Source organism: Pongo pygmaeus, chromosome 9 (genome assembly GCF_028885625.2).
Source record: "Pongo pygmaeus isolate AG05252 chromosome 9, NHGRI_mPonPyg2-v2.0_pri, whole genome shotgun sequence".
NCBI lineage: Eukaryota > Metazoa > Chordata > Mammalia > Primates > Hominidae > Pongo > Pongo pygmaeus.
Genome location: NC_072382.2, coordinates 74,750,060 through 74,766,345, shown reverse-complemented (window position 1 = coordinate 74,766,345; position 16,286 = coordinate 74,750,060). Strand labels below are relative to the sequence as shown.

At 43.7% G+C, this 16,286-nt stretch overlaps 1 protein-coding gene across 2 annotated transcripts in view; it reads right to left on the bottom strand.

Annotated features, from left to right (window-relative positions):
- Positions 1-16,286, bottom strand: part of MRPL48 (mitochondrial ribosomal protein L48) — a 76,593-nt gene that overhangs the window by 52,264 nt on the left and 8,043 nt on the right. For both annotated transcript variants that reach the window (XM_054440911.2, XM_054440912.2), the window contains exons 2-3: positions 7,287-7,339; positions 3,940-3,977 (exon numbers count right to left, since the gene is read on the bottom strand). In XM_054440911.2, the coding sequence (XP_054296886.2) occupies positions 3,940-3,977; positions 7,287-7,339 (91 nt within the window). The remainder of the gene's footprint in view (positions 1-3,939; positions 3,978-7,286; positions 7,340-16,286) is intronic.

Genomic DNA, 16,286 nt, shown 5'->3' with positions numbered 1-16,286 from the left:
GGATATTATGAGGGAGTTAAGATTGGGAAAGAGGGCCGGGCACAGTGGCTCCCACCTGTAATCCCAGCACTTTGGGAGGCCGAGGCGGTTGGATCACGAGGTCAGGAGATCTAGACCATCCTGGCTAACACGGTGAATCCCATCTCTACTAAAAAATACAAAAAATGAGTGGGGCGTGGTGGCGGGTGCCTGTAGTCCCAGCTACTTGGGAGGCTGAGGCAGGAGAATGGCGTGAACCCGGGTGGCGGAGCTTGCAGTGAGCCAAGATCTCGCCATTGCACTCGTCTAGGCAACAGAGTGAGACTCCGTCTCAAAAAAAAAGACTGGGAATAAAATTTCACTTTTCATCATATACCCTTTTGTACAGTTTAAGTTTATTCTTCCCATATGCATCCATTTCAATTTTTTAACAGGTAATAATTTTAATAGTATTAGGTTGATGCAAAAGTAAGTGCAGTTTTTGCCATTATTTTTACTTTTGCACCAACCTAATACTATTAAAATTATCACCTGTTAAAAACAGTGCAGTTTTTGCCATTATTTTTACTTTTGCACCAACCTAATAATTTTTTTAAAAGACTTTCCTCAGAATATATACCAATTCAAAATAAACTTTGCCTATGGTTGAGAAGGGTAAGGGATAAGACCAAGGCTAGAGAATAATGACGACTTGAACATAGATCTTTTTGTTTTAATACAAAAAAGACAATGAAAGTCTGACAAAATGTTAATAGTTGCCAATTCTGGGTTTATTTGACATATTACTCTTTTACTCTTCTATATTTTTTGTATCTCTCAAAATAAAAAGTATAATTAAGAGATAAACAATTTTTTTAAAAACCTTTCCTTCACCCTACATCTCTCTTCAGTTCCTGCCAATATTTTATTGACCCATTCAGTCTCAAACTTTTTTAAAGCATTGTCTACAGTCGTTTTTTTTCTAACTCTTGGACTTTCATTCACTTGTCATCTCATGGTTAATTTCCACAACCCATCCACCCCACCTACCTAGACTACCCTCTCTAAGGTCACCAGTGACCCCTAGATTGCTAAAATCCAAGGATACTATCATGTTCATGTTTTTCCTGATCTCTCAGTAGCACAGTTGAAACTGTAACACGGTTGGCCACTCTTTCCTTCTTGAAACGCTCTCCTCTTGCCTGCCATGATACTATACTATCCAGGTTTTCTCCACTTTGGTCTCTCTTTCTCAGTTTCATTAGCCTTTCTCCCTCTACCCAGATTTTTAAGGTTGAAATTCCTCAGGGTATGATCCCTGGGTGTCTTCTCCACCTTTTCTCCTTAAGTGATCACATTCATTCCCATGGCTTCAATTAAAATTGACAAAATAATGACTTTCATATTTATAGTTTCAACTCAGACCTAAATTTTTAGCTCAAGATCAATGTATCCAATGGGCTGCTTAATATATCCTTTGCAGGCACTCCACACTATTACAAAAACCACAGAAAAACAAACACTGCATGTTCTCACTCATAAGTAGGAGTTGAACAACGAGAACACATGGACACAGGGAGGGGAACATCACATACCAGGGCCTGTCAGTGGGTGGGGGGCTAGTGGAGGGATAACATTAGGAGAAATACCTAATGTAGGTGATGGGTTGATGGGTGCGGTAAACCACCAGGGCACGTGTATACCTATGTAACAAAACTGCACGTTCTGCACATGTAACCCAGAACTTAAATTATAATTTTAAAAAAAAAGGAAGAAAATATCCTTATTTCTTTTTTCTTTTTTGAGTCAGAGTTTCGCTCTTGTTGCCCAGGCTGGAGTGCAATGGTGCAATCTCGGCTCACTGCAACCTCTGCCTCCCGAGTTTAAGCGATTCGCCTGCCTCAGCCTCCTGAGTAGCTGGGATTACAGGCATGCTCCACCACACCCAGCTAATTTTGTATTTTTAGTAGAGACGGGGTTTCTCCATGTTGGTCAGGCTGGCTTGAACTCCTGACCTAAGGTGATCAGCCCGTCTCGGCCTCCCAAAGTTCTGGGATTACAGGCATGAGCCACCGCGCCTGCCTGAAAATATCCTTATTTCTAAAAACCCAAGCTAAAGTATTCAAGGGTAAAGTATCATGATGTCTGATTTTTAAAAAGCTAACATGACAAAATGTTAACAAAAGTTGAATCTAAATGGTGGGTAAAGAAATGTTCATTGTGTTATTCCTGGGGAAAAAATAAGCTTCTAAAACTACTAAATAGCAAGGACTATATCCTCTTAATTTTGTATCGCCAGCATCTAACACACAGTCTAGTAAGATACATGTTTGTCAAGAGAATGTATAAATAAAAAGAAACCCATTATTTTGAGGTGTTAGGCTTTGGGCCCAGTAGAAATGGTGATTCCCTACACATTGCCACCATCTTCTAAAATAATTAACATATGTAAAGCCTCTTCCACACTTCCTTGCACACAGTAGGCATTGAGTAAAAAATGTTAGTTCCCTTCCTTACTTCCATTCCTTTATCTCTGATACTTGTTAGACACATGACAAACGTCATTAAAATCCAACAACTCCATTGAAATTTCTCACATAATAGACAAAGCAAAAATGGCAAGTAATTGGGTTGAAACAGAGATGGAAATCCATTGAGTTAATCAGACTGAATTAATTCACTTTGGATTAAACAGTGTGAGAAAAGCCCTAGCCTGATGATGGACATACAAGGCAGTTCTGGAATAGTAGCAGTATTAATAATAATAATAATTACAGCTGCTACTTTTTGAGCATTTTATCTTTTTTTTTTTTTTTTTTTGAGAGGGAGTCTCGCTCTGTCGCCCAGGCTGGAGTGCAGTGGTGCAATCTCGGCTCACTGCAACCTCTGTCTCTGGGGTTCAAACAATTCTCCTGCCTCAGCCTCCCGAGTAGCTGGGACTACAGGTGCGTGCCACCACACTCAGCTAATTTTTTGTATTTTTAGTAGAGATGGGGTTTCACTGTGTTAGCCAGGATGGTCTTGATCTGACCTCATGATCCGCCCTCCTCAGCCTCCCAAAGTGCTGGGATTACAGGTGTGAGCCACCACACCTGGCCAAGCACTTTATATCTTTTGTCTCACTGAATCTTCAAATGGTACACTACAGTTTGTATTATAATTATCCTCTTTTTTTTTTTAATGTTTTTAATTTAAGAGACAGGATCTTGCTCTGTCACCCAGGCTGCAGTGCAGTGGCACGTTCATAGCTCACTGTAACCTGGGTTCAAGCGATCCTCCTGCCTTAGCCTCTGGAGTAGGTAGGATCACAAGCCTGTGCCACCACGCCCAGTTAATTTTTTAAAAAATTTTTGTAGAGACAGGGTCTCACCATGCTGCACAGTCTCCTCATTTTTTTTTTTTTTTTTTGAGATGAAGTCTCACTCTTGTCCCCCAGGCTGGAGTGCAATGGCATAATCTCGGCTCACTGCAACCTCCGCCTCCCGAGTTCAAGTGATTCTCCTGCTTCAGCCTCCCGAGTAGCTGGGATTACAGGCGCCTGCCACCACGCCCAGCTAATTTTTTGTATTTTTAGTAGAGACAGGGTTTCACCATGTTGGCCAGGCTGGTCTCGAACTCCTGACCTCAGGTGATCCGCCCGCCTCGGCCTCCCAAAGTGCTGGGATTATAGGCGTGAGCCACCATACCCACCCTCACAGCCTGCTCATTTTTTAAGGTGAGGAAACCAAGCTACAGAGAAGTAGCCAAAGATCAAATAAATACGTAGTACAGTTGGAATCCAAACTTACTGTAGAGCTCTTGCTCTTAACCACTACTTTATGTTCTCACCCATGGTTCTATTCCATGCTCACATGGAGGGGTGGGGTTTGGTTCAGGCCACTGTTCTGAAAGATATGGTAGGCTTCCTTCTAGGCAAAATTATTATAGAGTGCTAAAGGGTCACTTAAAGCAGGCCAACTACATCAGGTAAAAACTGCTTACCTACAGAACAGAGGGGTTTCTCTCCTGAAGTTCTAAACCTAAAAGAAGGGAGAAAGTATGTTCAATACAATTAGAAACCCATATTTTATTTGCATAGTTTGCAAAATTTATATTCTATCACTAAAGATGCATCAATGCTGTTTCCTTACTCCTTCTTTCCTTTCTTCCCTCCACAAACTTTAATAGGCACCTGATGTGTGCCAAAGTGCCACATCCTGAGAATGCAAATATAAGTAAGATGTCTCTATCCATGGTCTAGTTGGGAAAGGTGCTGGTAAATGAATGTGAGCCACAATATAGTATTGATCCGGAACAGAAATGTACAAAATTAAATAGGACACAAAGGAAAATATGGTCACTTCTACTAGGGAGGTGAAACTATTTTGAGGTGAGTTTTAAAAAACGAAGAAGTGGCCGGGCACAGCGGCTCATGCCTGTAATCCCAGCACTTTGGGAGGCCGAGGCGGCCAGATGACCTGAGGTCAAGAGTTCAAGACTAGCCTGCCCAATATGGCGAAACCCCGTCTCTACCAAAAATACAAAAAATTACCTGGGTTTGGTGGTGGGCACCTGTAATCCCAGCTAATTGGGAGGCTGAGGCAGGAGAATCACCTGAGCTCGGGAGGCGGAGGTTGCAGTAAGCCAAGATCGTGCCACTGCACTCCAGCCTGGGCGACAAGAGCGAAACTCCATTTCAAAAAAAAAAAAAAAAAAGAATAGATAATAATACTACAATCTCATGGGACTGAAAATGTATCTTAAACTCTGAGGCAGTTTCCTCTTTTGTAAAATGATATTTATATTTGTCTTGTAGTGTTTTTTGTGAAGATGAGAGAAAATGAAAAATAGCTAGTATGGTGCCATAGGAGGTGCTTATCAAATAGTAGTTGACTGATTAAGATGGGATAATAGATTAAGATGGAAGGGGATACTATCACATTTGGGATTAAGAAAAAAAAATAAGAAGATGGAAGGGGATACTATCACATTTGGGATTAAGAAAAAAAAATAAGAAGATGGAAGGGAAATAAAGGGAGAAAGCCCTCAATAAATGTTAAGGACTCAAGAAATCATCCAGGATCATGAGTGCCGAGTAGTTCAGGAAGATATACGATACATTATTTTATATCCTGTGGCTGTCACACAAAAGACACTTGGTGCATATTTGCTGCTGAACAGAGAAATAAACCACCAAATATATTTCATCAGACTTAGAGAAAAACAATGGGGAGCCTGGGCACGGTGGCTCATGCCTGTAATACCAGCACTTTGGAAGGCTGAGGAGCATGGATCACTTGAGGTCAGGAGTTCGAAACTAGCCAGGTCAACGTAGTGAAACCCCATCTCTACTAAAAAGAAAAATTAGCCAGACATGGTGGTGGGCGCCTGTAACCCCAGCTACTCAGGAGGCTGAGGCAGGAGGATTGCTTGAACCTGGGGGGTAGAGGTTGCAGTGAACTGAGATAGTGCCACTGCACTCCAGCCTGGGCGAAAGAGATTCTGTCTCAAAAAAATAAAGAAAAAAGAAAAACAATGGCGAGGTTGCATTCTATACGCAGAAAAGTTTAAAAAAAAAGACAACTTGGATTTGAATGCTAATTTCAACCCAAATTAGCTCCATCATATTAAAACAACAGATTAAACTCTCTGGACCCGTTATTTACATAAAATTGAGATAATATCATCTGTTTTACCAGGTCACTATGAAGGTCAATTCATTCATTTAACAAATATTTATTAAATGCCTACTATGTGTCAGATACCATTCTAGGCCTAGGAATAGGGCAGTAAACAAAACTAAAAGTCCATATCCCCATGATGCTTATTTTTAAGGGACAAGGAAAGACAGTTAAACATTTTTATATATACAAAATGAGTCAGATGGTGACATCTGCTATAAAGAAAAATTAAGCAAAGTATAAGGGAACAGAGATTGATGGAGGGGTGTATATTTTACATAGAGTAGTCAGGGAAGGCCTCTTGGATGGGATGACATTTGGACAGAAACCTGAAAAAAGTACAGGACAAGCCATATGGATATCTGAGGAAAGAATATGCACAGATCCTGGGGTGGGAAGGTGCTGAGATTATCAAGGAATAGGAAACCACAGCGCAGCTAACGCTGAGTAAGTAGTATAAAATGAGGATACAGATTATGGAAGGTCCTATAGGCCATGGTAAAGACTGCAGGTTTTATTTTGAGTAAGATGGGATACCACTGGAGAATTTGGAGCAAAGCAGTGATGTGAGCTAACTTGGCTTTAAAAGAATCATTCTTATGTTCATAATGTTAGGTCTCTTAAAAAAAAAAAATCACTCTGCTTTACTGTGAAGAATAGAAGACAAAGGTAAACTAGGGAGACCACTTGGGAGGCAAAGTGATGGTAGTAAAGGCAATGAGAAAATAAGGAGCTGGCTCCTAGTGGTTTAGCAAAACAGAAAGCATGAGGCAAAAACTGGAGAAAGAAATTGTTCTAGGTCTGGCACAGTGGCTCATGCCTGTAATCCCCGCACTTTGGGCAGATCACTTGAGCCCAAGAGTTCAAGACCAGCCTGGGCAACATGGCAAAACCCTGTCTCTACAAAAAATACAAAAACTAATGGGGCATGCTAGTACATGCCTGTAGTCCCAGCTACTTGGGAGGCTGAGGTAGAAGAATCACTTGAGCCTGGGAGGTCAAGGCTACAGTGAGCTGTGATCATGCCACTGCACTCCAGCCTGGGCAACAGAGGTAGACTCTGTCTCAATTAAAAAAAAAAAATGGTTCTGTTTATATTTCAAAAGTAAAGCCAACAAGTGTTGCTGAAGAATTAACAGCATCTGGCCGGACGCGGGGGCCCACACCTGTAATCCCAGCAATTTGGGAGGCCGAGGCAGGCAGATCACCTGAGATCTGGAGTTCAAGACCACTCTGGCCAACGTGGTGAAACCCCATCTCTACAAAAATACAAAAATTAGCTGGGCACGACGGCAGGTACATGTAACCCCAGCTACTCGGGAGGCTGAGGCGGGAGAATCATTTGAACCTGGGAGGTAGAGGTTGCAGTTAGCCAAGATCACGCCACTGCACTCCAGCCTGGGTGACAGAGTGAAACTCCATCGCAAAAAGAAAAAAAAAAACAAAAAACGAATTAACAGCATCAAAGATTAACTGCAAGTATTTTGGCCTCAGCAACTAGATGAATGGAGATGCTATTAACTGAGAATGGGGAAGGAGCAAGGTGGCAGGGGAGATGCATGATGTGCTTATAGACATGCAAGTAAATATGATGAAAAAATGCTGTGTGAACTATAAAGCCAAAGGCAAATGTTACCTATATTTAATTATTGTTGTTAATATCCTTACCTTAAGAGAGAAAAGGCTTGCTTAAAAATGGTATTGTTCCTCAGGCACAGCACCTGCAGCAAAACAGCCATGTTAGGACAATCTTAAGCATTTATAGACCTCCAAGTATGTCTTCTCAGAGAGGCAAGAAACCCACAGTACACAAACCAAAAAAGGACAAAAAGGCTCTTATCTAGCAAAGAAGCTACCGTACAATTAACACCAAGCATGCAAACAAACCAAGGTCATCATTCTCATTCCACCCACTACAGTAAATGCTCAAAAAACAGAAGTGCCCCCCCAACACTGCTTTTTCACTGTTTACCATTTCCAACTTAACCTATTTTTTTCTAATATCAATCAATAATTACTATGCATCTGCCATGCACAGCATCATGAGAGGGGCTTTATTAAATCTTCTTTAATTCTGAAAACACTACAAGACAATTTCACAAGTAAAGCAACTGAGACTCAGAGAGGTTATATTCCAAAAAATTATACCTAATAAGCTGCTAAGAGGACTGACTTAATGGCCAGGTGCGGTGGCTTATGCCTGTAATCCCAGCACTTTGGGAGGCTGAGGCGGGCGGATCATGAGGTCAGGAGTTCAAGACCAGCCTGACCAACATGGTATTGTCTCTACTAAAATTACAAAAATTAGCCGGGCGTGGTGGCGCATGCCTGTAATCCCAGCTACTCAGGAGTCTGAGGCAGAAGAATCACTTGAACCCAGGAGGCGGAGGTTGCAGTGAGCAGAGATTGCGCCACTGCACTCCAGCCTGGGCCATAGAATGAGATTCTGTCTCAAAAAAGAAAAGAGGACTGACTTACTACAAAAGCTATGCCTCTATTACAGTACACTGTCTCTCTCAATAACAGTGATAGGCTGGGCGCGGTAGCTCACGCCTATAATCCCAGCACTTTGGGAGGCCAAGGTGGGTGGATCACGAGGTGAGGAGTTCGAGACCAGCCTGGCCAAGATTGTGAAACCACGTCTCTACTAAAAATACAATAATTAACCAGGCATGGTGGTGGGCATCTGTAATCCCAGCTACTCAGGAGGCTGAGGCAGGAGAATCCCTTGAACCCAGGAGGCGGAGGTTGCAGCGAGCCGAGATCTCGCCACTGCACTCTAGCCTGGGCAACAGAGCAAGACTCTGTCTCAAAAAAAAATTTTAAAATAAAAATAAAATTAAAAAATGACAGTGATAATGATACTTCACAATGGAGGTAAGAACAAAAAAAAACAGATATAATGATAGCAACTGCAGCCTCGATCTCCTGGACTCAAGCAATTCCCTTGCCTCAGTCTTCCAAACAAACGTCTGTTCTTTTGTTTGTTTGTTTTACAGAAAAGAAACAAAAAAAGTCTGTTCTTAAGGTCCCATAACATAAAGAGAAAATCCTGCCCACTATCGATAACAATTTTAATTCTTTCAACATGGATGTATGAAAAGTCTAGTATGCAAAAACAAGGAAAATCTGAGCAACTATCAGTCAAGAGGAGCCTACGGAAAAGACGACAACTAAATAAAATATAATATCCTGAATGGGATCTGCAACAGAAAAAGGACACTAGAGAAAAAGTAAGGAAATCTGAATAAAGTATGGACATTAGCTAATATAATATACCAATATTGGCTCATTAATTATAAAAAAAAAAAAAAAATCACACTAGGCCGGGTGTGGGGGCTCACGCCTGTAATCCCAATACTTCAGGAGGCTGAGGCAGGCAGATCACTTGAGGCCAGGAGTTCAAGACCAGCCTGGCCAACATGGTGAAACCCTGTCTCTCCTAAAAATACAAAAATTAGCCAGGGGTGGTGGTGCGTGCCTGTAATCCCAGCTACTTGGGAGGAGGCTGAGGCAGGAATCGCTTGAATCCAGGAGGCAGAGGTTGCAGTGAGCAGAGATCATACCACTGCATTCCAGTCTGGGCAACAGAGCAAGACTTTGTCTCAAAAAATAAATAAATAAATCACACTAATGTAAAAATAATAGTAATAGGGGAACTTGGGATATACAGGAACTCTGTGTACTGTCTTTGCAAGTTTTCTGTAAATCTAAAACTATTCTAAAATAAAGCTTATTTTTAAAAAATCTATTATAAGCCAGGTGTAGTGGCTAACGCCTACAATCCAAGCATTTTGGGAGGCCAAAGTAGGAAGATCACTTGAGCCTAGGATTTTGAGACCAGCCTGGCCAACATAGGAAAACCCTTTCTCTACAAAACAAAAAATTAGCCAGGCGTGCACACCTGTGATCCCAGCTACTCAGGAGGCTGAGGTAGGAGGATCACTTGGACCCAGAGGGCTGAGGCTGCAACGAGCCGTGACTGTGCCATTGCACTCCGGCCTGGGGTGACAGAATGAGACTCTGTCTCTAGTTAAAAAAAAAAAAGAAAAAAAAAGCTTATATGCCAACTGCTATGCTGCCAACTGCTATGCTGAATGTTAAAGAGAATATAAAAACAAAATGTAACTACAGGGATGAATCTTGAAAACATTATACTAAATAAAAGAAACCAGTCACAAAGGACCAAATATTACATGATTCTATTTCTGTGAAATATCCAGAATAGCCAAATCTATGGAGAAAGGAAGTCAATTAGTGGCTGCCTGGGGCTGGAAGGGCTGGGGAGCCGTGGATGACTGCTAAGGGGTATGGAGTTTTTTTGGGGGATGATGTTCTCAAACTGATTGTAGTAATGGTTGTACAATTCTATGAATATAATAAAAGCTACTGAATTCCACACTTTAAATAGGTGAATTGTAGGTTATGTGAACTATATTTCAATAAAGCTATCAAAAAATGTATGCACAATCTCTGTCCTTCAGGCATTTGGATGGCTGGAGACACAGACATACATTTGTATTAAACAGCTAAGCAATATTGCAGGCATTGTATGAAGTCAAAATAGGTGGTGTGAACAACAAGCACACCTGGCAGGAAATCCAGGGGGAGATGGCTAAGAGAAATCCTTAGCTTTTGCAGAGTTATAGACGTTGCTGAGGATCTGCTCAGTCATGAACCCTCTTCCTAGACAAATGCATATAAGCATGGATATACAAAGAGTTTGCCTACTACTTCAGGAGATTCACCAAAACTCTTATCATCACCCAAGAACCCCTATGCTAAACCAAGAGATCCTCAGAGCAAGGGTCATGTCACGTTCCTCTCAGGCACATTGTAGACAATCAAGGTTTGTTCTGATGAATAAATGATTAGAAAGAAGTGAGTAAATGATAATCATTGCTACCATATATTAAGCACCGACATCTACTTTGTTGAGCACCTACCATGTGTCTAAATCATAATACCTTTACAAGATAAGCATTATTATCCCCACTTTACAGTTGAGGAAACAGATTAAGTAACCTACCCAAAGTCACACAACTACTATCGAAGCTAGCATAGGGTCTTGGGTTTCTCTGACACCAAAATCCATAATTTCCCCACTATTCTACACCTTTTCTCACATAAAAGAAGATGTTAGTGCTTAGGAAATTAGGAGGGGGAAAGATTAAACTTAGGAAAAGTCTCCCAGAGGATGTAAGACCATGAAGATTGGGAAGGATGTGAATAGACAGAAGGACAAAATGTGCAGATGATCCCAGAAGCACAATTGAATCAGGTACTAAAAGACTTTGTAAAGTATGTGTGCAATACACTTAACCTAATATTGGTCAGCATAAAAGACAGAGTAGGCAAATGGGGTCCCAGGAGAGGTCAGGCCAGCTCCCCCAACCACTAGCCATGTACATGTACCTTGAAGTTAGATCAGATGACTCTAAAGTCCCTCCAGGGCTGGGATCTATTAACCATGACAAACAGAATAGAAATGAGAGTGAACAGAATATATTTTTAAATGGGTCACTTCATACAGAAGAGGGACTGGATGGGAAAAAAAAGATAAAAATGAGACTGCTTTCTCATTTTAATTGTTCAGATTTCTGAGTCTCTACAATAACCAAGGTTTTAATTATCTAAAAGCCAGGCTTAAGAGTTGACAACTTTCGGCCGGGTGCGGTGGCTCACGCCTGTAATCCCAGCACTTTGGGAGGCCGAGGTGGGCGGATCACCTGAGGTCCAGAGTTCAAGACCAGCCTGACCAACATGGAGAAACCCCGTCTCTACTAAAAACACAAAATTAGCCGGGCATGGTGGCGCATGCCTGTAATCCCAGCTACTCCGGAGGCTGAGGCAGGAGAATGGCTTGAACCCAGGAGGCAGAGGTTGCTGTGAGCCGAGATCATGCCATTGCACTCCAGCCTGGGTAACAAGAGTGAAACTCCGTCTCAAAAAAAAAAAAAGAAAGAAAGAAAAAAGAGTTGACAACTTTCTGGAAGACATTCAAATTGTGGTATGAACTCTCCCTGCCAGCTCTGGGAAATGTGCTTCCTCTCCCCTGCAATACTTGGCATTATTCATCTGGACAAAAGTAATCTATTTTGGGACTGTATCTACAATTACCCTCTCCTCCCCATCAGCAAATGAAGAGCAGCTCTGGCCCTGCAAGTGGAAGAGGAGGATGGTGACGCCAGCGAATGAATGAATGAGGACACAGATGCTGCAGTGGGTAACAAAAATACTCCCATGAGCCAGGAACCAAGCAAGGACTGCACAACTACCAAAAAACTGAAGTCACAGGGCAAAATCTACAGCATGTGAGTAGCTTAAGACATCAGAGTCTGGGGTGGGTGGTGAGAGCAGTGGGTCAGGGGTCTTTGATGCAAGCAACTGAGAGCTGTTTCATGAAAGTAACAGAATATATTTGTGTATTAATAAATATTATTTAAAATAGCATTGTTACTACCATTTATTGAGTACATCCTATTTGCTAGGCAATTTACGCATACTATTGGTTTTTTTAATTTTTTTTTTAAGAGACCGGATCTTACTATATTGCCCATGCTGTCTCGAACTCCTGGCCTCAAGCAATCTTCCTGCCTTGGCCTCCCAAAGTGCTGGGATTACAGGAGTGAGCCACCAGGCCTGGCCCATATTATTTCAATTAATCGTTACAGCAACCCTCTCTGATGGGGCATTATTGAGATAACTGGCTCTATTTTACACAGGAAAAAAAAGTTTATGTAAATTGCCCAAAGTTATAGGTTTGGTAAGAGAAATTCAAACCCAGGTCTGCCTGAATCCAAAGTCCATCCCTTCTATCCTTCCACGCTACCTCTCAAAAAACTGATACCAACTTATACTAATGAAGTTCATAACTAATGATAATAGCCATGAAGTTCATAGCTAATGATAATAGCCATTCAATAATCCTACCATTTACTGAGCACCTGCTATATGCCAAACACCATCTCCTTTAATCCTCACAACCATTCTGTGAGGCGCAGTTCTTCGTATTTTCTTTTATATAGATTTAGGGAGTACAGGTGCCATTTTGTTAAATGGATACATTGCTTATTGGTGAAATCTGGGTTTTTAGTGTAACTATTACTCAAATGATGAACACTGTACCCATTAAGTAATTTCTCATCTCTCATCCCCCTCCTACCTTCCCACCCTTCCAAGTCTCCAGTGTCTATGATTCCACTCCTGTGAAGTAGATATTTCTACCGCATTTTATAGAGAGGAAATCAAAGCTCAGAAAAGCGAATTAACATGCCTAATGCACACAACGAATAAGTCATGTTCTAGCTGACCCCACAATCAGAGCTCTCTCTACTACTATATACTATATCCTATACTCCTGTTGCAAAGCAAGTCGGCTATTACATGACAGCTCTTATGTTCTTCCCTGAGATGAACAACACCTTGATCTATATTCCAGTTCTTTTGTTTTTGAGACAAGGTCTTGCTCTGTCACCCAGGCTGGGGCGAAGTGGCATCATTATGGCTCACTGCAACCTCGACCTCCTAGACTTAAGCCATCCTCCTGCCTCACCCTCCCAAGTAGCTGGGACTACAGATGTGCGCCACTACACTCGGCTAATTTTTTCTTTGTAGAGATGGGGTTTTGCCATGTTGCCCAGGCTCTACATTCCAAAGCTTGCAAGGAGTTTACTCTCATCTTAGGCATCCTGGAAAAGCCTAGTCCCTGCCTAAGTTCATTTATCAGAAGCTTCAAATTCTCCTCACTGGCTTTCCACTCTCAGTGCCCACCACTACCTTCCTTTTTTTTTTTTTTTTTCTTGAGACGGAGTCTTGCACTGTTGCCAGGGCTGGAGTGCAATGGCGCGATCTCAGCTCACTACAACCTCCGCCTCTCAGGTTCAAGCGATTCTCCTGCCTCAGCTTCCTGAGTAGCTGGGATTACAGGTGCCCGTCACCAAGCCCGGATAATTTTTTGTATTTTTAGTAGAGATGTGATTTCACTATGTTGGCCAGGCTGGTCTCAAACTCCTGACCTCGTGATCCGCCCACCTCGGCCTCCCAAAGTGCTGGGATTACAGGTGTGAGCCACCGCATCCAGCCTCACCATTACCTTTCCCACATACACAACCAATACTAGCCTCTCTGTCTATAATGATCCATCTGCTACTTAAATACCTCCCTGGTCAAAACTGAAACATTTTCAGACACTGATAACTATCTGAATGTTCTCCCACATAGAAAGCCCAAACCCATTTCCCTGTAACTTCTATGGTTTGTGCCTAGTTCCCCACTCTGACATCATACAAACTAAGTTCAGTTCTTGTTTTTCATACAAGAAGTCAAACCCTTCAAGTATCTGAAGGCAATAATCACTGCCTCCAGGTTTTCTCAAGTTCTTTTAAAAGTTGTTTTTGTTGGCCGGGCGAGGTGGCTCACGCGTGTAATCCCAGCACTTTGGGAGGCTAAGGTGAGCAGATCACCTGAGGTCAGGAGTTCGAAACCAGCCTGGCCAACAGGCTGTATTTTGTATTTTGTAAAAATACAAAAATTAGCAAGGCACAGTGGTGGGCGCCTGTAATCCCAGGTACTCAGGAGACTGAGGCAGGAGAATCACTTGAACCCAGGAGGTGGAGGTTGCAGTGAGCCGAGATTGTGCCACTGCACTCCAGGGCGACAGAGCGAGACTCTGTCTCAAAAAAAAAAAAAAAAATTGTTTTTGTTTCCAGTCTTTCCTTTAGCCATAACCTTCTAAACATATTTATGTTGACTATCAAAGTCTGCCTTTGGATTGGGTCCTTATGGCTGTTAGGAGCACAAGTTTTATATCCAAACCCAAACACGAATTTGTGTTTGAATATCAGCACTTCCATTTTACTAGCTGTACAATCCTTGGAAAGTCAGCTGGCCTCACATATTGTTACGGGATTTTTGGAGTGTCATTTTTCTGGCCGGAAAAATCTGTGGCTGGTAGCATCTTTGCCCGAGTTTTGCTCTGGTCCACTGGGCTTGTTTCACCCATTTGTCTTGGCAGGCTGTCCTCCGCTCACGCTACCAGCCTGGGTCCCACGCCTGCCAAGGGCAAGTCAGGCATGGGCCGGTGAGGCGTATGTGAGTGAGCATGGGGTCTGGCCAACGTGCACAGTCAGACATGCTGGCTGCTGCAGCAGGGCAGGCAGCTCCAGGTGCTGGCACAGGCACTGGCTCTCTACAAGGCCGAACCAGGTGCACCGCAAGCAGCTTTCACAGCTGGCACTGGGGAACATGTGGCACTCAGAAGCTTGGAGATGCCAGCAACCACAGGGCTCCAAGGAGGGAGTCACAGCCCTGGCTCAGGGAGCTCCCAGGTCTGGGCTCCCTGAAGGGCTGCAGCCCTTCTTTCCTTCTCTTCACCCACAACCTGGTGAAAAAGGGGCACATCTCAGCCCTGTTTCTGTTGCAGCTCTTTTAGCCCTGCCATTAAACGGGTCCCAAGTTCTTGTCCTGCAACCAGAACAAATGGGGTATGCATACAAGCGGAGGGTGAGCAAGACAAAGAAGAGCTTTACTGAGTGGCAGAATAGCTCAGAGGAGGCCCTTGGAGTGGGCAGCTCCTCTCTGCAGGCAGGTCGTCTGAATGTCTTCCCAGCTCTCAGCAGAGAAGGCTCTAGAGTGGATAGCTCCTCTCTGCAGCCGGTTGTCCCGATGTCTGCTCAGCTCTGGCTGAGCCCAAGGTTGGTTTGTTTGCTTTTTTTTGAGACAGTCTCACTCTTTTCACCCAGGCTGAAGTGCAATGGCGTGATCTCACTGCAACCTCTGTCTCCTGGGTTCAAGGGATTCTCCTGCCTCGACCTCCTAAGTAGCTGGCATTATAGGCACCTACCACCGAGCGTGCTCGGCTAATTTTTTTGTATTTTTAGTAGAGATGGGGTCTCACCATGTTGGCCAGGTTGGTCTCAAACTCCTGACCTCAGGTGATCTGCCTGCCTTAGCCTCCCAAAGTGCTGGGATTACAGGCATGAGCCACTACACCCAGATCCAAAGTTTTTATGAGCCTCAGAGGGAAGGAAGTACATGTTGATTTGTCCATGGGTGGCCATGGGCAGGCCTGGAAAAGGTACTGTTAAGTTCCCACTCCTGTCCACGGGACTGGCAGCCCAGCCCCAGACTTCAGGCACTCCCTGGCCTGAAGGTGGGGCCTCACTGGGAACCTGCCCCCTTCTGCCCAGGAAGCTGTCTGCCTCCCACTGCCATTCATAGTGCCCTGTAGGTGCCAAGGGGCATGGGCAGGCCACTGCTGAGCTGCCTTCAGCCCCGCTTTGGCTTCCCTCCTATGCTTGTTGGTGCCCAAAGTCCAGAGGGGGTCAAGGAGGCAAGAGGCTGGCGTGTCAGCACTGCCCCGAATGTGTGTACACCTGGCCAGGCTGCGACAGTATCTGGGCTTGGCCCCAGCTTTGCTCCAAGATCAGAGCTGGTGCCGACAGCAGGGAGAAGCCAGGCAGCGGGAGCAGACACCTCTGAGCCTGCGAGGACTGGGGCAGCCTTCCTGGGCCCCACAAGAGTGCACAGATGTCTGGGTCCGCAGTCACAGTTTGGGCGGCTGTAACTGCGTTCAGAAGAGCGGGGCTCCTGCTTGCTCCGTGGAGCAGGAGGCCTAGATCCACAGCCATGACTTGGGCACCGCCCCAACTCGGAAGTGGCAGGGCT